The sequence below is a fragment of the Abrus precatorius genome, unplaced genomic scaffold (assembly GCF_003935025.1).
Source record: "Abrus precatorius isolate BTA unplaced genomic scaffold, Abrus_2018 Scaffold10, whole genome shotgun sequence".
NCBI lineage: Eukaryota > Viridiplantae > Streptophyta > Magnoliopsida > Fabales > Fabaceae > Abrus > Abrus precatorius.
The window spans coordinates 29,987,233-30,010,270 of record NW_020874292.1 but is presented as its reverse complement, the minus strand read 5'-3'; the positions used below and the strand labels follow the sequence as shown (position 1 = coordinate 30,010,270).

The following is a 23,038-nucleotide window of genomic DNA, read 5'->3' as shown; positions in this document are numbered from 1 at the left end:
TTTTGTCAAGTGTAGCAATATTTTTTGGTCCAGTGAGTTTATAATAATATGGTTTTTGGTCGATTAATTGTTTTTAAATATGGATTGTTTGTCTTATGGAAATCCAATGTAGGGCCCATTAGGGAATAACAGAGAACCAAACCAGAATGTGGGCTTAGAAGTGGGCTGAAAGTAATGGATGGACCCAAAACAAAACGACGAGTAATAAAGAGTAGTGTGCTCGATTGAGAGGCGCTGTGAACAATGGCTTCTTCGTCTTCTTCAACGTCAGGTTCAGGGGTGGCGGAGCGAAGAGGAATACCAGGGGCTCAGTTTGTAGAAGATGTCCACACTTACCTCACGCAATCAGGCCTCGATGTTGGTTCCGCCCTCGCTTTTCTCCAAGAAAGGTCTTCAACTTCATTGTTATCTCTTTTACGTTCTCACTTTCACATTCTCATAACCTTAAATTTTGAGGATCTGTTTGCTATTTGCTTCTGCCTCCCTTCATAATTAGCTTCTTTTTTCATTTATATAGTTTTGGATTGGATCTATGTGTTAACTGTGTTTGGATAATTGGATGCAACATTACTACTCAGCCTTTCTTTGTAGAATCGCCTTCATAAATTAGAGATATGGACGTGAGGTTTGTTTGGCATAGGAGTAGTCTATATAATAAAATGATAAATGAAGTTTTTTCATGCAAAGATAACGAATTTAGCTGAATATGAGGTGAAGGAGATCAATATGGATGGTTTTTAGGCTGCACAACCTTGGGCTGTAATCTTTCGGTTTGGATTTTGTACATGGTCGAGGGAAATTACCTGGAAATCAGGAATTACTGAATGATCTAGAGGAATTATTCTGGATAAAAAAATAAATTTGTTTACTAATTCTGGACCGCTGTTATAAATTTCATAGCCTACGTGGAATTATAGTCTGTTATTTTTGTTACTGTAATATGTATAGTTGGATTAATGAATGAGGTAGTTTTTGATGTGGTTTTTAGACTGAAATTGATGTGATTCCCTTTCAAAGCCTTGGAAAGTACCATACTTAACTTGTGATTCTTTAGATTCATTAAGTATACAATTCATATAATTAAGTTATTCCTTATTTTTGTGTTTTAACTAATGGAATTTGTGAATTTGAAGCTCCTTGCATTGTTAATATGTCATTATGATAGCATTTGGAGCATGCACAGAATGGAGTGCTGCAGTTCTTATCTATTCTGTTCTCCTCAGGTCTACCCTCTTTATGTGGAACCAAAATGTACCATTTTCTACGCCCTAGGTCTTGTTTTATTCTATTTTTTAAAATGTACCTAACAGAGAAGAAAGTCTATAATGGTAGTCAAAATTGTAAGCTGGCATGTAGAATCGTGCGATTCTACACTCCTGGACTGTTGTATCATGCTGGCTCACGTGGATTGCAAATGCGTGAGCTCAGGTAGGATTGCTGTGCAGACTCGTAGGATTGGTAGGCACAGTCAATCCCACTGTGTTTAAAAACAGGATTTCTGACCTGCCGACCCATGACCTGTTTTCTGACTTGGTTTGTTCAAAAGTCGCAAAGACCCTAAAATAAACTCAGCCTGTTCAGAAATCCTTTTCTCTCTATTTGTGCTGCTGTTTTTCTGGTTCTGAACTCACATCACACCATGACATTGTTCTGCTCCTGCTGCGACCTGTGAGGGTTTTGCTGTTGCTGCACCCCCAAAATCCCTAAATCACCCTAAAAAATACTGCACCCTCCGTGTCTCAGGTGTCTGGAAATATGAGTTGTTTCTTGTTGCTTTTTCTTGTTTTAGAGTTACGTATGACCATTGAATATGGATTATGAACATGTGTGACTACCTTGGTAGGATCTTGATTTTGACTACTCTGGTCTATATATCCCCTTTTTAGAATGCCGACAAGTGCTACCTATGTACATTTGTGGTAATCATACATAGAAACTAGGTCTTAAAGTTGCTGCTGCATTGACCAGACATTTGTGAAACCTAAAGTTCATACTCACACTTAAAAGAAGCATTTATCTGTGAATTTATTTCATACTGTTAGGGGAGTCTCGCTTTTATTTATAAGTTTTTGTGGGAATGATGACCTGTCATATTCATCATGCAGACTTCAGCAGTACAAGGTGGTTGAAATGAAGCTTCTTGCTCAGCAGAGGGATCTTCAGGTTTCATTTCCTTATTTAGTTTTGGATTACAGTTATCATCTATCCTAGAGAAGCCACACTGAAGCTTATGCATACTTTTATATTATTATTATTTTGTTGATATTTTGATTGAGGGCTAAAAATACAAAAGAATAAAATTATTATGTTTCATGCTAGAATCATTGGCACGTAGTAAAGTTTTAACTTGTGAAAATGCTAGTGTGAATTTGACATTTTTTTTGCCCATCTAGACTCTGGCTGGCCAGGATCAAGTAAGTAACAAGCACTTTCCAGTCCAAAGTTTTCTTATTTTCTGAAATTTGGCTGTTCCTAACTGCCTAGGCTTTATACTTTTGAAGACGAATTCTGGTCTGGAACATAATTAATTCAAATTATAATAAATCATCTTTTTAATTGATTCATTCCAAATTAATTTTAAAACAAGAAATCTCTTTACAATTTCAAGTAAAACAAGAAAAATATGCTGTCTTTTTATTCTATTTTGATTAACAGAGTCCAACATAAAATGATTCATCTAAATGTTACTCTCTCTCTCTCTCTCTCTCTCTCTCTCTCTGGTGTGTGTGTACTTTTTATTTCAGTATCTAATCAACCTACTGCGGTGACATTTTTTGTTTATGATTTGTCAGGCAAAGATACCAGATATTGAGAAGTGCTTAGATGTTGTTGGTACATTGAAAGCTAAGAAGGGTACTGGTGAGGTCAGTTTGAAGCCTGATTTTCTATAACAAATTATAGTAGTACATATTATTTAGGTAAAACATACTTTCACTTAATATCTTACAAAAATGCCTATATATTAATGATCAGATTAGCTGTTGTCAGACAGCTGAAATCTGAAATTTGGTGCATCTTATTCTGAGGTTAGTTTGAAGCCTGATTTTCTACAACAAATTATTGTAGTCGTTATTATTTAGGTAAAAAGATACTTACACTTAATATCTTGCAAAAATGCCTATACATTAATGGTCAGATTAGTTATTGTTAGACAGCTGAAATCTGAAATTCTGTGCTTCTTATTCTGTTAATACATATAATGTTGTGTTGACAATGTATGCCATCATTTTTGTGATGTTGATGCATCCTCAAGACTTCCTGATTCCTTAAAGCTCTTATTCCATGGCCCATGACCTTTGTTTGGTGATATCCTTTTTCCTTGTTGACAACTAGCATATAGGTGATTGTGTGTCTTCATCTCCACGAAGAAGTTGATGGCTCATGTCCCAAAATTTAATTGTTAGGCTTCAATGCTGCTGCTTATTTCAATTTTCTAATTTTATGGCTTTTCTTTATATCTCTGTCTGTGCCTATGATTTGTTTTCTGTGTATAGTTTTTGAGTTTATACCATATGAAAAATTCTTTCTGTCTATTGGAATTTGTCTGTTGCCTATTCCTGATAATGGATTCATCAACTCAAGCTACTCAGAATTTGCTTTTGTGTTCATCCCTAATAACTTATAACATTTATACCATGATTAATCTCTTTCCTTTTAATATACAGCCGATCCTAGAGATACATGCAAGAGTATTCATGTTTCTGCTGAATGCACTTCATCACCTTCATATTGTATGCTCAAATGCATTAGATTGTTGCCTACACCAACCACAGTTTGCCATTGAGAGTTTGGGTTGAACCATTTATAACTGGCTTTCCTTGATGTTCTAAAGGATTCAGCACCACCTGTGCCTTCATATATGTAAAATGTGGAATGCCAGGAACACCAAGGATGTGCAAAAATTATGCAGATTTGTCTGTTTTCCAGTTGGGAAAACTGCATTAACTAAATGAAGGAATAAAAATAAATATGCACAAAACAAACCTAATGGGAGCACAAATGTTAGACTGACACTCATGTTCACCAGCGAGCTTTTGTGCATCATTTGCTAGGTTTTCCCTTGTATCTGTGAGATTGTCCTGAAAATATATATGTAAATTGCTCTGCATGTCTGCAAATAGGTGCACAAGAGTAAAGAATAAGAATAATAAAGCATGAAGCTTAATAAATGGTTTATTTTATAATCATCCTTATAACTAAAATATATCTCCAAATACTTTTATCTTGAATGAAGAGTCAAGTTAATTTCAAATGTTTGAAGTTTGAACGTTATGGCCTACTCTCAAACTCTCATTATGTTTAGGAAAACAGAAAATGATATTACATTTGTAGTGCATACTAGATGGACGTGCTTATGTCATGGCAAACTGCCCCTTTCCCAGATCTGAGGCTTTCCTATTAAGCAACCTTCCCCTATTCCCTGAATAAAGAAAATAACACTATTGCAAAAGATGTTATATCTTGGCAATGAACAATATTGCAATGCCATACATGCAGTGTTGTACATCATATAATGTCAAAACTAAGGTTTGAGAGTGGTCAAAATTTCTTTTATGATAATTATTGCAAATTATGCTATCGTTCTTTTATTTCTTTTGGGAATTGGTCCTCATTGCCTTTGCCCCCACCACCAACCCCCCCTCCCCCCAAATAATAATAATAAAAAATCATTTTCTCATTGTATTGTATATTAACAACATTTTATTTTGATCATTTGGGAAACTATATCATGCCACCCTTTGAATAATCTATTAAAAGATTTTAGGGCAAATGAAAACATTAGTTGTGTTATAAACTAGAAGATTAATATTTGACTTTAAACACAGGAACTTATTGCTGATTTTGAAGTATCAGAAGGCATATATTCACGGGCATGCATAGAAGAAACTGATTCTGTATGTTTATGGCTGGGAGCAAATGTCATGTTGGAATATTCATTAGAAGAGGTACTTTTTTGTTAGTTTTAGGTGTTATTGCTGTTTTTATTTCTTTAAATTGTTTCCCTATATGAGTGTAAATTTCTGTTGCAGGCCACCAGTCTTCTACAGAAGAACCTTGATAATGCTAGAGCCAGTTTAGAAGTTCTTGTTGCTGATCTACAGTTCTTGAGGGACCAGGTGACAATTACTCAGGTCAGCTTGCTAACTATAAAATGTTCTCCATTTCGGTTTGCATTTTTGGTATTTTCCCATTAAAAGTAAATGAATGTTTGAATTAAAATTATTTAAGTTGGACCTACATTTTACATTCATCTTAAATTGAGTATGGAAAAATACATACATAAAACTCACTAAGATGAAATGGGATAGAGAACCAGAGAATGAAAGGGTCTAAATCGTATTAATGAGTATGAGAAGATGAGCTTCTGCAGCTCTTTCAACCACCGAGAACACCAGAAAAAATACCTAGAGCCTAGCTCCTGCAGAGAGAGGATCTCCCTGCTCAGACAGAATGCTCCCTTCGCCTCCTTCCTCTAAACCAGGCACTCACTAACGAACTCTTTTCCAGCTCAGCTATTTTCTTCTAGATTCAACTCTCCAAGTCGCTGGCTTATTTGGGCTCATTACCAAAACCTGATCCACTCCCCCAATGGGCGCAGAGGCCCTATCAAAATGCTAAAAGTGGCACATTTCACTTATTTCTTTGTATTCTTAATAAGCGAGCATACAATAATTTCCACTGACTTTTCTTTTTCATTTTTCCCAACTTCGTATCTACCATCCACACCTTATCTCTACAAGATGCATTCAAGGCACTTGGAACACTCTTTTTTTTTATTTTGCATGAATGTAATTGAGTATGTGTGTTGGTAATAAGCAATTTTAATAGGGTTCTGAACATTAATTAGTTTTAGTTGTTTATTGTTTATCAATATTTGGTCAGGTTACAATTGCTCGTGTGTATAATTGGGATGTTCATCAACGGAGAATTCAACAAGCAGCTGCTACAACTGCTCAAGACTAGTAAAAAGGAGAATTTATTCACACCTAGATCTAAAATTGGACACTTGTACCTTCTGTTTAGAGTATGATTCTGATCTGTTGCCTGTTTCTAATTTAGATAAATTATGGGTTGCTTCCTGTCTCTAGTTCCGGTTTCACCACAGTACATACTAGAGAGGAACCTTTTTTTTTATATATTTATGCTGGTAAATGTCTTGGTCTCCTGTAAAATGCCCACATATTAGGTTGATGGGAAGTTTTGTTTGGTGTGGTCAGATGGATATATTTTACTCTGCAATTCGGTTTTACTTGTTTAATTTTATATTGATGATGCTAATGTTACTTGTCTCTGAGTAAGCTATGTTTAAAATTCAAATTCTGGATGAGAGGGATAATCATAAGGGCCCCACAGAAGTTTCAATTTGTGAATGAAAATAATCTGCTAAACTACGCAAACAAGACATCACAATCAATTGCTTTCCACTGATGTCAGCTTCATCTTATCTTTCCTCAAAAGAGTTGTAGATCTGGACGGCTTCCAATATAAGTATAAAATTGCCATTGTTAGTCAAAGATGAGATGATGCCAGGTTTGATATATATATGATCTAGTCAACTGGTCTACTGATACAGTTTATGGAAAGTAACGGAATGATATAAAACTGGGTAGTTCAGGATCTAGTCTTAAAGCTCTGCTTGTTTGAATGGTATGATCTGAGTTTGGTAGAGTGGCACTGTCGTTCATGTGCCAAAACAGGTTTCTTTGTTGTTTGCTAGCATTGACAATAGGTTGATACTCATATGGTTGGCAGACTAATTAAAGTTTTCGGCATAGCCCTTCACATGGGGACCCATTACTACTATGGTGGGTGTGAGAATTCATAAACATGGCTCATCTATCTAATTGTGAAGTAGAAAAGCCAGCGTTGTTTAATGAGGTCAAGTTTTTCTTGTTATTTTTCCCCCACTTACAAATAGAAACCAGCGCTGTGTTTCTGCAACGAGCCATGGTTTTTGCAACTATACTAGGTCGTATAGTTTGGATAATTGCAAACAGCGTTTGTGGAGGTGAGAAAAATAAGTAACTATGGTAAGAGGTCGTGTTTGATTTGTTATAGTGGTAATGTAATTATTTTTAGTAAGTTTGATTTTAAAATATGAAAATTTCTAACCCTTGGAATTGATTCGAGTGTGACACTCAATTTTTATAAATGTGTTCATATTTTGCAAAATGATCTCTCAAGTATTTATAGAACTATTTCTTTTAAACTCATGAAAAATATTAAATCTAAAAATAATGTCGAATATTATGTTTCAAATTTAATTTAATCAAAATTTAAACTAGACCCTTAAATGTCCATGCTATTGGAATAACTACTTGGTGAGTGCATTGGCAGAAATGAATGAAATATGTGCGATGAAAATTGTAAATTAATTATTTCATAAATTTAAATTGTTGAGTGAAGACACGTCAATAATTTTAACTTTTAACATAACGTTTCTAGGTCGTTTCCTGTTGTCCAGCTACGTTGTAAGACGGTAACTCATGCTAGTATGTTACCCGTGCCGGTCCAAGTTATCAAATTGTCTAACAAGAAAAGTCTATCGCAATTCCTTGTCTTCATCTCTTCATGTTATTTTATTTTTTTATTTGTCATATACTATTTATCATTTTAATTACACGTCACAAAAGGTATTAATTATTTTTTAATATTCTTATTTATTAAGAATAGTCCTTACTAATTAATTACTATAACTTCAATAATATTCTGAGTATTTGTTATTAACTAACTATTATGACAATTCTAGCACTTTTATCAGATTATTTTAATAAAAAAAAATTATTTTACTATATGTACGTATTAATATTAAATGACATCTAAATAAGATAAAAAGAGTATTTTGGAAATGCATGAAAAAATTGTGACAATAGGGTTTAGGGTTTAGGAAACTTATTTTAATAAACGTCAAGGCCATATTTATATTATAAATTTTAAAATAATTAATTGATTAAATTAAAACGGCCTTAAAGTAAACTTTTCTTCGTTTGGAGTAATTTCAGTTTATACTGTGAGTTTGTAACAAGGTTGAAAGGGTCTCGATCTTGATAACCTGGAATATGAAAATTGGAAGGGTCTTAATGGGCCAAAAATAGGGCTCGTGAAACAAGAACTTTTCCATGGTTTATTTTAGTTAGTAGGGCTATTGTACCTTCAAATACATCGGCAGGGTCAAACCTATATATTTGTCAAAGAACACTTCAAGGTATCGCTATGGTTGACCTTGTTATAATGGACCCTTGCCCATTTATTGCCTGGTCCCAGACCTTCTTAAGTAGCATGTTGTTGACACCCTTAACCAAAGTCATCTGACATAACACACAGTTCCACTTGACCTGCTAAACCTGATATTTCTTCTATTATATTTTTAGGGCCTGTTCATGATATCGTATACATCATGTTCTTTAAATTGAATTATTATTATTATGAATTACGCTGTTTGTCTTTCATTTCATCCCCTTCTGTTTTATCAACCAACGTCTGTCAACTACAAATTCGTTTTAGAATTCTATATTTTTAAGGATGTAAAAGTTGAATCAATCGCAAAATAATGTGTGGGGTCATCAAGTTGATGCTTTTTTATTCTTTAATTATGGTATCTGTACATGCATTAAGTTTAAATTAATCTTGAGAGAGGTGATTATATAGGTGAAGCTCTCACAAAAGTAATGACTCAAATTTAAACTGTTAATAGATATGATTTGTGTAAAGTCGCATTTTACTTCTATTTCTATCCTGATTTACTGAATATAAGTAGTTCTCCTTCAAGCTCACATTATATTATAACAAATAAGAAAAGTACATCTCCGTACTCATCATCTTTGTTACTCAAAAATGCCTTTTTAAATATTTTGTACAATAAGATGCATTTTAATAATTGGTATAAACTATACCAATTCTAACGCAACGACAAAGTTTTAATGCTCCCCTTTATAAATATATCTATTTTCAAATTTTAAAAATATATAAATAATAAATTAATTATGTATACCTTTTAGTTTAACATACATTAATTTTATAAAATATTTCAATTCAATTCAGTGGTATATATGTACCTTCATGTTTTTATTTTGTATGAATGAAATCCTATATAACTTATTATTATTTCTATTGTTAATGGAGTTTATCTTTCCAAAGGGGTTCTTTATTTAAGAAAAGAAAATAAGTAATTTTTTAGGAAAAATTAATTAGAAATGTTATGTGTATATGTAAAATAAATTACAAATTTTTTTATTTTTTTAATAGTTAAGTTGTTTAATTTTTTTATTTATTTTTCTTTTGAAAGAGTCAAGCTGTTGTCAACACAGTAGTTTTAAAATCCAAGAGCAGCTGGGTAAACGACTGACGAGTTGACTGAAGCTATCCTTCTCGTAGTTTTAGGAAGCAATGAACACGCAAGCGTTGATTGCGGCAACTCGGAATATTTTCTATTGGCTGTGTGCAGATCTTTCTCAGTTATCGTGCCCTAAATTATATCTTAAAATATTAAAATGAACAAATTGATATAATTCAGCAAGCTAATCATTAAATGAACAAATTGATATAATTCAGTTTTTTAAATTTTAAAATATCTTTTGAGATTACTGACATTATTTTTTATTTATTAAATATTTTTTAAAGTCATTAACTATTAAAAAATCAATAAAATGTTGAAATGTTATCCTTTCATGATAAATAACATTTAAAATTAATTATGTGACAGAATAAATTTGTATAAAGATTAATAACATGACAGAATAAATTGTCTCTAAAAGTTTTTGTTGTCTATCAATTTAATTTTTATCAAAATGTCATGAACAACAATAAATAATAGCAAAAATTTAAATAAAAATTATTATTTTTTAATAAATATGAACAATTTTAAATCATGTTATTACTTGAATAATTTCTAACTTTTCTAACTTACAAAGCTTTTATTTTTATCCCTTCAATGAAAGAAGAAGAAGAGAAAACTTTTAGAATCACCCACAATCACACAGACTGTTTGAAAGAAAATTCACTACCACAAAACTTACAAATATAAACGAATTTTATTGATAGATTTTAAATGATTATAAATAAATTTTAGTGTTATAGACAAATTTATAGATGGATAAAATTTAATTGTAATTTTAGCATAATTTATACAGATGAAAAAAATTGTCTATAAATCTATAGACAGATTTTTTTTATTTGTAAACTCATTTGTAAATTTACAGACATATTTTTTTATCTATAATAAATATATTTATTACAGACAAATTTTGCTATCTGTAAAATTATAGACAAATTTTTCTATCTGTTATAATTAATTTATAACAATTATTTCATTTATAATTTTTATATCACCTCATCAAACGCATCTTCTATCATTTTTCTCATCTCATTTATCATTTCTTCAAAACAATACTTTCCATTCTCAAACACTATATTTTTCTCACATTATTGCTAAGTCCACCGTGGATTTCAACCTTGTTCTGAATCGCAAGACGTTCAAAATTGACACATTCTTTCATGTGATCTATCTGTAATGAATAATTTATAACAAATAAGTATATATCCTACACCAAAAATAGAAAAAAAATCGATTAAAAGCTATAGTATAATACCAGAAACACAATGACATAATTTGTTTGTAAAATGGAGGCTCAAACTAGTAGCAATGTGTAGGGAAGCGAATATGCTAGAGAGAGATCAGAGAGAGAAGAAAATATAAAAATGAGAAAGAAGAAGAAGGAGAGCGCTTTTATACATAGCGTTTTATTAATTGACTTATAGACAGAAAAATTCATCTATAACTCCATTCATGAAATACTGTGTTTCATTTATGCAGTTATAGACGGATTTTACCGTATGTAATTTGTGCCTAATATTTTCTGTCTTAGTTTCAAATTACAGATTAAAAAATTAGTCTATAAATCTGTCTATGATATAGATGGAAAAAAAAATCGTGCAGCAGACCTTGCTCTTAACTTAGATTTCGCTTGAACAAGAATTCACTTATTACCTTACAAAATAGAAGATTCAACTCGAAAATGGGGAGCCGTGAGTGGGCTTTGAAGCCCCAGTACACATTGACCTAACTTGGCATTGTAGAGCAATGAAGGAGCTTGGGAAAGTGATCAAGAATCATTGGGGAACTAATTTCTTTCTCTTCCCTATGTATTTTCTTGTTGTTTTGTATGTCATGAACGGCTAGAACTCTAGAGATTGAATGTAATCTTTATACTCTGAATGTTTTGGTATTTTTAATATATATTTGTTAATTTACCATGAGTTGGGTATGTTTATTTTGATATTAATGCTTGTTTCTACCCTACGGGGATTGATTCATGATTCGAGAATCTAAGATGAGTTGGAAAACTACTTTGGAACCAAGTTGGGGTAAATACACGCAATAAATTGGGACTCTAGAAATATATGTTAATCTATTGTATGTTTGACAACTCTTGATATTAATGCTGGATTATTTGTTGTTTAGATAAGAAATTATCATTCAATAAATATATCTTAGAATCTCGAATGAGAAGAATCTGTCGAGTGAATATAATGAAAGTGCATCATAAAATTTTGGTATTTGTTCAATGTATGTTAAAACCAAAATATAAAAATGATGATAAATGAAGTCAAATCCCCAATCTTATCATATTAGTTTAATTTGCTTTTATTTGTATTTATTTTCTATGAACTAAACTATCAAAAATCCAAAATATCACTTAGTTGTATATTTGTGAATATTTAGGTATTTGTTAATTTTAATTTAGATAACTAAAATTACTTGAATATCAACATTCTTTGTGGACACTACAACCTTTTATACTACATCAAAAGCTTGGTATACTTGTCAAATCCCTTCACAATAAAAGAAAAAAAATCTGAGACCATCAAAGTCATTTTAATTTTAAAGACGAAAATGTTTGAGCTCAAACAATCTTAATAATCAATTTTAGACTTTACTTTCTCTATACAACATTATTTGTAGCATGTAATAAATTCTACGTCTCATTTAACGTAATATTTAAACATTCTATCGTTGAACATTTTATTTTGTACAATTTACTAACTACTTTAAATTATCATAAAATAATGAATATTTTTAATGTGTATTCAATGGTGTACATTAAAAAGTATAAATATATTTTATTAAATACTTTATATATATATATATATATATATATATCGTGAAGAGAGATAAGTTTATTGATTATTTATTTGTATAATTGTTTTTAAATTGAATTTACTTAAGGAATAATTTTAATTTAATGAAGTTTAACAATTATAAAATTTAAACAGCCGTAGCTAACAGCTGTCCTCAAGAAGTTCCACCAATGTATGTATGATGTTTTTTCTTTTGGCGTAGTTAAAGTTTTTAGGTGCAGAGCAGTGAATGTATGTTATATATAGCCTTATAATTTAAAATTTCTACATGGATCCTGTTCCTCACCCTAAATTGGTGTCTTAATTAAATGCTAATTTCCATCCGCCGACAACAATAACAACAAAAGTGAGAGAAGATCATTTCGTGATACACGTTAAAACAACGGTAAAATTAGTCAATGAAAATGAGCCTTAAATGTTAAACTCGATTTGCATCTATATAAACATTTTGACTACGCAAGTCCTTTCTCAATCTTGTTCTTAATTTGATCTACTTTTGATCTCTTTTAAATTAAGTTTAAAAAATGGTAAAATTAGGATTTCAATTTTAATAAGGTGTTAACGATGATTTATCAACCATTTACTAAATTCTGAATTTGTAATTAATAAGCATTAATTTAAATATATAATTACAAATTAATAAATTACTTACTGGTTCACTTCATGTAATGGCAAACTATAAACATAAAACTTTTTTTTTTCTCACTAAATTAGACACAACACTATTTCTTATACATAAACCCGCAGTAAAAGATCAGAAATCTGCAGATGAAATAATGTTGAGTTGAAGAACCGGTTGAAAATGAAGATTATAATATTTTTAAAACTTGATATCAACATGTCATGCGCCATAATCAAAATGTATGTAGACCAGCGTCTCAACACGGTACTAATCAAGTTTGAAAAAGAATAAAGAAAGAAAGAAAAAAGTTGAAGTTATTTTCTTTATTCGAATCAATAGAAATGGACTCTCCTATATTTGAAAAATATTTTCACTAAATACATTTTTCTATCTATGTATCTACGCCAAAATATATCTTAATATTTATTAATTTGAGAATTTGCATGGTAGGTTGAAAAAAGCAAATATTCACGAGGTTTGACGGATGAATGGTGTCCTGGAAATTTGCATGCAGTGAATTTGAAGTGTGTGGAATGGATGATCTCATCGCAATTGGCATCCCTGAATACGGCGACATCTCGGTTGTTGTAATTCAAACCCCCAAACACGACCTTTAGATCCTATGTCTGTTGTTCCCATGCGGTTGCGGTGACACGCAGTGCAGCGCCACATAGACACAACACAAGTCAGCGAGAGAATGAAGTTACAACCACCGACAGCGCCGCCGTGACCCGTTAAGTTGCCCCTTTCCTCCTCCAGCTATGACCCTACTACACTGCCACGTGAATAGCATGTGCAATGAACTTGCCCCCAATTCCTATGTTTTCTACTGTTACCGTCGTTTGTTACGTGTCTTGTATTCGTCTCTACTGCCTTTGCAGCCTTTTTTTCTAAGCAAGCCTCCAACGTCGTATCTACGTTCTAATTATACTCTTTTTGAAACACGTCTTGCCATCTTGAAAAGTTTTAAATGATGTCTTTTTGAAATTAAAATGAATGCGCGTTTTCTTCTTTAACTCTCTTTCTTATTGTTTGTTGTCTTTCATTTATTTGATTTTTGTACCCTTCGTTATGCCTTTGATTCAGTTAGATTTACTATTAAAAACTTGTCTAATTAAACACAAAATTGAAAAAAGTATATAGAGAATTGCAAGAATGAGTTCCTCTAATTAAGGGGGAGAAAGCACATACAAAATAGATAGATGAAAGAGATGCTAAATAAACGTTGTTTGTCTGATATTATCCTAACAAGTCACAACATACAATATATTCACGCGATTCACAATTTAGAAGAAACAAAGGGAATCCCCGTCGTGTAATTAAAAAACTGATAAATAAAAAGGATATTGAAAGCATGATGGAACGGAATGAATAGAAAAATAGGGAAGGAAAAGACGATAAAAACAAAAAGCAAAAAGATTTAAAAAAGAAAGACACTCCCAAAGCAAAGGAACACGTAGCAACGGTCGTCGGTGATCATATACTAAGATTTTTTAAAAAGGTCCAAACAGTTCTGAGCTTTGGAAGAGCGTGCGTGAGTTTAAAGCAATCGCATAACATACCAAAACCGCGTAAAGTGCATGTGCTTTCAAGTCTTGTTTGAATGAATGCCAGCCATTTGATTTGACACGTAAGCATGTCTCCCTGCGTAATATTTTCTCTTTTATCATAAATCAACAAACCACGGAAATTCCTATAATTGCATCAAAAATAAAAATTAATTTGTATAATCCAAAGCCACATGTAATATTATATTATTATTACTTAATATTATCTTTTTATTTCTCACGAAAAAGGATGCAATAATTCATCAGCATTTAAGATAAGCAGAAGCTTTAGTATAAAAAATTATTAGCTTAATTATATTTTTTATTTTTTAAAATTTTGATTTCAATTTTCAAAAATATTTCGTTTAGTATTAATTGTATTTTTAAAATAATATTTTTATTCATATGATAATATAAAAATTAATATTTAAAAATATCTTAATTAACTATGTATAAATTAATATTTTTATACTCTGATTAATGATTTTTTAACTTTTGAAATATTTTAAAATATAATAGTTTAATAAAAATAAAAAATATTGATTAAAATAATAATTAAAATTATTTTAAATTAGACATAAATATGTAACTAAAAAAAAATCTGCAGACAAATAAACAATACCTTAAGTACCACATGACTGGAACTTTTAATATAAGCCATGCGTCACTTGCCTGCACCAATAAAATAGGATGAATAAACTGCACCAGTGTTTTTCTAATAAGCCATTACCGACAGCCATTAATCCCATGCATTAAAATTTTTTCCCGCCAACTAGCAGAAAATTTGGATATAATAATAAAACAGTTATTCTCTTATAATAACTAGTAACATTATAGTCCATTTATGTAATTGAATAGTTTGGAGGAAAAAAATAATTGAAAAAAATTAAATTTATTTAATTTTAATTCTTTGTGTTTGATATTCTCACAATTTTTTAATTGTTAAAATTAAATTTCTCATCTTAATTTCTGCCTAATAATAACAAGAACGTAAAAAAAAATTTGACAAGGCATTAATTCTGCCTCAACTCCCCAAAATAAGCCTTTCTTTTTCTTTTTCTTTTTTATATATTCTAATCTATATAAATTAATATCACATGAAAATTTATTAATTCTAGTTTTTTTTTCATTGGCTTAAAAATATTATTAAAATGCAAGTACCAGGTTACTCAGCTCATACAATACACTCACATATATTGTTGTGACTGGTCTTGAATTTTCTTATTCACTAAGTTGAACAAAAATATTTTGTTTGAACAGATTTTAAAAAAATGGTTTTTTAATCTTTGGAATATATTTTAAAGTGCATATATAATAGTTTATGTAACATGAAAAAAAGATGAACAAATAAAAGAAATAAACCATGAAAATGTTATTATTATTCTTTCACTATTCTGAAAGACAGGACTTGAAAATAGCTATAGGTGCCCAATAATTGACCCACTTGATCAATTGACTTTGTGTGTGATTATTGGCACCTTCTGAAAGGAGTGGAGCAAACCACGACATCTGAAGCATCATAAGCCATTGATTCTCAAGTTATCACACATATATTGATCATTATTCTTTTTTTAAATGATTTTTAATTAATTTTTTACAATCGTATTAATAACAATAACATTTTATATAAAAAATTAATTAATGTGACAATAAATATATGTGTGAAAATAAACATTTGTCTTATTTTGCCTTTCCATTGTCCTACTCTGTGGTTGAAATCCCTCTCAAATTGGTTTGTTCAAACCTGGACACTCCCTATATAACATGAACATGATGAATATCTCACGTACCTGCCTTGTCTTTCTTTTACCATGAGCACTACATGAAATTCCTTATACCCTCCTACATAATTAGTTTAGAGTGAATTAAGGATATGTCATTCTTGTTAGTTATCGGAGACAGTTTGAAGCGAAACACTTAGTTTTAATAAACGAGAAAAATCATATAACTAATTAAAAATGAAATATCAAAATTCATATATAGAACAAGGTATGAGGACAACTGGCGAAAGTAAGTCCTAATTTTTTTTCTGTTTTATTTGCTTAATTTTTGTACATTTTTTTTTTAAAGAAATTCAAAATGAACCAATATGATTAAATTTGATTATTTTGATATAATGATTCAGTAGGTTAATTGGATTTGTGAGTTGGTCCCGATTTAGTGTGTTTGGATTTTTTAAATAAAATTGTATAGAATTTATATTTATTTTATTATAATCTAATTTTATTAAAAATAGTATTTAGATACTCTTAATTAAAATTTTATTTTTACATTTATATTTAAATTGATATGATGAATTATAATTTTTGCATTAAATTACTACATGCTTTTAAAAAAGAAATTATATTATTTTAAATTTAATTTAAAAAAAATTGAATTTGCAAAATTAAATTAAAAAACGCTGACCTAAATATACACTTATTTACTACATTAAAGTAGTAAAAAAGAGGGAGTAGTCGACGTGGAGATGATGTGAGAAAAGGGAAATCTTACTGGGGTGGTCTCCGTCACTCCGTTCCGTTCCGAAGCTTCTTTAGAGAAGATGACGGTCGTAAAGTCCTTTTGGCTCACACACACGCAACTCAACTACGTTTTTTGTTTTCCCCCAAAGCTTGTGCTTTTCATTCCTTTTTAAGTTTAGTACCTTGGATAAAACCAACCTTTCACCTTTTCTTATCTCTTTTCTTCCCTTTTTGTTTTCATCTTCAAAATAATATAACATTAATTAAAAAATAAATGAGTCAATTAAAAGCAGAGTATGAACGGAGAAAGCCTCAATGTTTGAATTTTGAGTCGACCTTGCAGTCTCACCCTTAATCATGACAATCCAAATTATTTCCTTAAAGATTAGCTGTCTTAATATATCATGTTACAAATAGGGTGAGATTTGAGCTCAACGTTGAAAGTATTGTAAACTTAAAATGATTGTCTCACTTATAAATTAGAGTAATTGGATTTTATTACGTTGAATTTGGAATTGAGTTAAATCAGTTTTGTGTACCATGTGGTACAGCATTTGAAATGAATGCTTTTTAAAGAACCCCAGTAGGCCTTAAAAGCTATTTTATTAGTAATTATAATTAGAAATGTAGGGCAATGAAATTCAACATTAATTATTGAGGAGCGAAGCTGTGTTTGGCAATGCAGTCATTGAGATGATTAGGTTCTCCCATTTCGTTTGCTGGAGAAAAGGGAAATTTAGATTATATAAAGTTGTGCAAACGTGAAAGGGCAGCAAAATTCTCTATAGCAAGATGTTTTGCCCAGTGATCGTAGCTAGCTAGCTAACTAGGTTTGGCGAGTGAGGAATTAATTGATTCAGACAATTTATTTCAGTATGATCAATATTATTATAATTTTTTATGAGTTTCTTTTTTTTTTTATATAAGTTACAAATTTTAAGAAAAATTAATAATATTTCTTTCTATGTAACCTTTTCCACCAACCTCTAATTTTGTAACAGCAAAGTTAGAATACTTTTATATAAAGAATTATAATTTAATTTTAGTACAGTATTAATATAAACTTTTTTACATGATTAATTAATTAAAAAAATTTCATAAATATGATTTTTATGTTAATTATAATATAAATTTATTATTATTATTATTATTTACACGATAGTTTATGATGCAATATATTTAAATTAAGTTAAAAATATAAATTACAAACTGTCTGGATTGGAATATTTTACGGATTATAATTTGATTTGCATAAAAAAAATTCTTGGTGCTACAGTGTTCAAACGTATTCGCTAATTTAAATTACATTAAAGATACCTATTTATGATAAGCAAAAAATTTGAGATTATAATAATTAAAGCTAGTAAATTATTAATCAGTTAAATTTTTATTCACATTTTTTAGTTTAAATGATAAATATTTTTAATATAAAATTGAATTTTACAAATAATTTCATGTTTTTATATTTTTTTATAAATATGTTATTTTAAACAATCCAAAAAAATGAATAAAAATAAAAACCACTGTTAACAAATATAAATTTATTTTATATAATAATTATTAAAATAATCTAAAAAATATAACCCAAATACACACGAAAAGTACTGCAATAATAAAGTAACGTATATAATTTTTCAACCAATTACATGATTCGTTTGTTTAAGTTTGTAAAAATTATTTTATGATGTAATGTATTTAAATTTGCTTTCAGAAATTACGAAATACTATTTTGGAGAAAACAACATAAAAACAGGTTTATTTTTCAAATTTTTTAACTATATATCAATGTTTTAATTAATTTTTAAAACACATTTCAATTTTAAAATTTAATCTTTTACGAAAATTACAAAGCCCACAAAGGAAAATGGTCCACTAGAAGGCTAATGAAAGCAAAATGCTAATATTTAATGAGTCATCCAATTTATTATTATTTTTTAATTACAAATTTTTTATTAAAAATAATCATATTTGAGTTAAATACATTTATTATAAATAATAATTAAAAAATATCTAACATAACTGTATTTATTAAGGTTCAAATTAAAATTTAAAAATTAAACTAAACCAACTCCTACCCATTCATCCATGTTTTTTATGGTCTAATTCGTTTCTGATTTTATTTGACTAAATATAATTTTTAATAGAATTTGATTTAAAAATGAGACCATGAATCTGTGTTATATTTTTAGATGTTCTACTGTAGTTTAGATGTCTTTTATTTTTTTTTAAATATATATATATATAATTTTTTAAATCATTATGTGTTATAAAAAAAACTTTAAATTTAATAAATAACATTTTATATACTTTAATATTATATTTATATGATTTATTTTAAAATATATCAAAAATTGATTTTATTCTTTACTATTTTTATAATATAATTATAAATAATGTTAAGATGGATATTTCTGTCAAGAAATTAAAATAACCTAATAAGATTTTATATATTGTTAAATTTAATTAAATCGATATTCCATCTAAATAAATAAATTTATCAAACTTTTAAATCAAATAAAAGTACAGATACCCCTACCTGAATAGTTAGTAGATGGATATATTGCAAATGAATGCTCATTCTTTTTACCAAGTTGTACTGCACGTGTAGTAGGTGCGATTCCGTGATGACGTGATTAGTTTTCTTTTTTTTAAAATAATTGCATTATTTCCTGTTTTTTATGTAATAATTTTTACACATGAAAAAATAAAAAAGAGAAAGGAAAAGCATATAATAAGAAGAACAGGATTGTTTGGTGTGATATGAAGAGAGGGAAAGAATATAAGTATGATAAAATATAAAAATATAGTTTAAGTGTTTTTGAAAAAAAATAGAATTCTAAAATGAACGATATAAATAAAAATAAAATGTTAATCAATATATTTAAGTTACTGATTAAAGAATTTAAAATGTATTTTTAATAGAAACATAAATATATATTTATTTTTGTAAAATTTAATATAATTTTAAATAAATAAATTATTTATTAATTCTCTAATTAATGTGTATAAAATACATATTATCCATAAATTAACTCTTTTTTTTCCGTCATTTACGTATGTTATCTCTCGTTGGTCGTGGAATTTCCCAAATTCTAATTTGTATTTTTCTTGAGTCAAATCGCATCAGCCACACACGATTATGTGGCAAGCGACACAAAACACGAGGCAACTGTCGCTTAAACTTGTGCACGATTATAGTTTTACTTCAGCTATGTAAATACATAATCTCGTAATTTCATCATGCGTTGTGTAGAAAAAATGTTATTTTAATATTATTTTAAATGGTTAAATTAATAATAACTTTCTAAATAATCATTATTTTAACTTGTATGTTATTTGATAACGAAATAAGTGTTTAATGTTGAATTGTTTATGTTCCAGAAGGAATTTATGGATTATTTATCTGTGAATTAATATTAATTAAATGTTTAAAATAAACTCTTTGAATTAATAAATATATATAGGTTATTAATTTAATCATAGTATTTATCTATTTGATGGAATTGGAATTGGGCATTTTCGTTCAGAGCTATTTACCCTTGCTTTAAATTAGTTATATAGCTAATAAATAATCCTCATTATATTTGTATTATATTAGTTTAAAAATTATAATATTACATCTATGCGTGTTTCCCCTATAAATAAAAAACATATATCAAAGTCAAATACATAAAAATCTAAAACTACTTTTCCTACATATTTTTTTTTAATCTTTGTTCAAATAATATAGTAAGTCTAATAGCACAAATTATGAACAATAATTAATTTTAACTCCGTTAAATTTAGAAATATCTTATGATGTTTGGCTTTGAAAAGAATATATTTAAGCATTAGTTTTTAAAATAAAATAACATATAATATTAACAAAGCAATACATTTATTTTGACTATGATAAAAAAAATGAATGTACATTAAAAAAAAATGTCATGCAACTCTAGCATTTATAAATTCACAATAAGAGTCCAATGAAAAAGGTAAAAACTAAAGTAATTTATTCAGTTAAAACAATTGTTGGGTGAGAGAATAAAAGTATTTAACTTAACACAAAGATTAATTATTTCATTAACATTAGTTTTAAACTAATTTTAAATAATTAAAATTGATAAATTTTATTGAAAATAGTTATTATGTTAAAAATATAAAATTATAATAAATATTTTTTATTAAAATTTATTAAGCAAATATAAACCTTAAAAATAACAAAAAAAAAAAGAAAAAGAAGAAGACAATTTAGTGTAAATTTACACATTGAATTGAAATTAATAATGACTATTTTTTTTTTTCGCTTAGCTGTGTTGGCAGGGCCAATAAAGCTTAAAATATAGTTAGTTAGTTGTGTTCTTTAAATATGTTATCAGATGTTTAATTCGTGATTTTATATTAAAAATTATGTTATTTATTGATATTAGGTGTTAAATTTAAATATTTGTTTGTTTTTTAAAATATAAGATTTATTAATCTAATTATTGAATCATGAAAAAATTATCTTTTTATATATATATATATATATATATATATATATAATGTGATACATTTTGGTTTATTTGTTATTTTTATAAAATAATACCGTGACATTAAAAAACTTGATAACAATATTTTGAAAGAACTCTACATATTTTAAGATAAAATAATATGCATCTACACATGGGATTTATCTAATAAAAAGGGAATTTTTATATAAAAAAAATGTTCAAAGTAATTTACAGAGGAGCTTTCATGAAATATAACTTTCCTTCCTTAGAATGTTTTCCAAAATAGGGTAAGACTTGGATAAACTTCACATAACTTTGAATCTGGACAGTTGAATTATGGAATAAATAGAAATTTCTTTCAAATACCATTCATTTCTATGTTCCCATATAAACCACATGATTACTCAAGATAGGAAACTCCAATCCTCAACAGAGGAGCTTTAAATAAGCCTAAAATATAATCATCTGACCAACTACTCATTCTCATACTAATAAAATCAGATGAATTGATTTTGATTCGCATCAATTTCATTCATTTTTCGCTAGATTGCGGGTGCATAATAATCTTTGGAGAATTTTATTAAATTAAATAAAATATTACTATTTTAAATGTTTAAATTCAATTATTGAAGTTAACAAAATTATTAAATATTGAAGTCTCTAGTTGTACCCCTTCTCTAGTTGTGATTCTTCAGGGCAATATTTAGTTGGATTATATGAGAAGCTTGAAGTGCATTTCACAGTTAAAAGGTGAGTTTTGGGTCCTCTTAATGAATTTTCAGCTGATTAGAATATCCTTGTGAAGATGGATTCGAAGGTAGCTATGAATCTAGTACAGGAAATTTGTCCTCAATGTCACCATTGCCAATTAATTGTAAAAGGGATTAGAGCGTGAGGGTGATATTAAAGTCTTGTGTATTTCTCATGTTTATTGAGAAGCAAAATGTAGTGCAGATATGTTGGCAACTCTAAATTTAGCCCACGGTTTAGAATTTAGTCTTCAACGGTTATCTAATCTATCTCCCCTTCTTCTCCCTGTTTCAAGGGAAAAGGCTCATCCAGTTAATCCTTCTGGCTTCTAGGCTAATTATGCAGTTTGTCTGATTTATTATAATAGCAATAACAACAACAATAATAATAAAAATTATAAATTTAAATTTAATCAATTTTACCTAATTAATTTTAAAATTAAGTGATTTTATAAACATTTCATATAAGTTTACAATTTTATTTTTGATCGTTCATATGTAATAGTTGGAATTTTCTTTTAAATTTATATAATTTAATAATTATTTTTTATATTTTTAAATAATAAATTTAATATTTTAATTGATATAAATTTTAAAAATAAAAGAATTATTAAAAATACTAATATATAAGAAATTATTTGAAGAAACGAAGAAAGATAATAAAGCGTCTGTCTAATTAGGAGCCCACGTGTACATCCGGAGAATGCTTCCTTCACACGCTAAGCCGGTTACCAGTCAAATATCCGCGTCAACCAGCACTGGGCCCTTTAGCGGTCCTCTTTTGCAGTAAATGCTATCAACGTCGTGTTGCCATTCTTCGTACGCTCCGTAACTGACAAGTGCCGGTCATCCCAAGGCGGAAATTGGGAAACTCCCCACTCCTCCCTACCTGTTGTACAAATTCCCAACCCAATCAAAGCAAGCTCCTTTCTTTTCACACAACAACGACCCTAATTTTGTTAACTCAGATCTTATTTTGCAGGACTTCCAATAATAGCAACAATATTTAGCCACTAAATACTCTTTTTCTTTGTGTCTTTCATCTTTT

At 28.9% G+C, this 23,038-nt stretch overlaps 1 protein-coding gene across 1 annotated transcript; it reads left to right on the top strand.

Annotated features, from left to right (window-relative positions):
* The first annotated feature begins 240 nt into the window (after positions 1–240).
* On the top strand, positions 241–6,276 carry LOC113846410 (probable prefoldin subunit 3). Its single transcript, XM_027474647.1, has 6 exons — positions 241–389; positions 2,106–2,163; positions 2,793–2,864; positions 4,827–4,946; positions 5,031–5,132; positions 5,884–6,276. Exons 1-6 carry the CDS (start codon positions 244–246, stop codon positions 5,962–5,964), a joined length of 579 nt encoding a protein of 192 aa, XP_027330448.1. The 5' UTR covers positions 241–243; the 3' UTR covers positions 5,965–6,276.
* Positions 6,277–23,038: the final 16,762 nt, after the last annotated feature.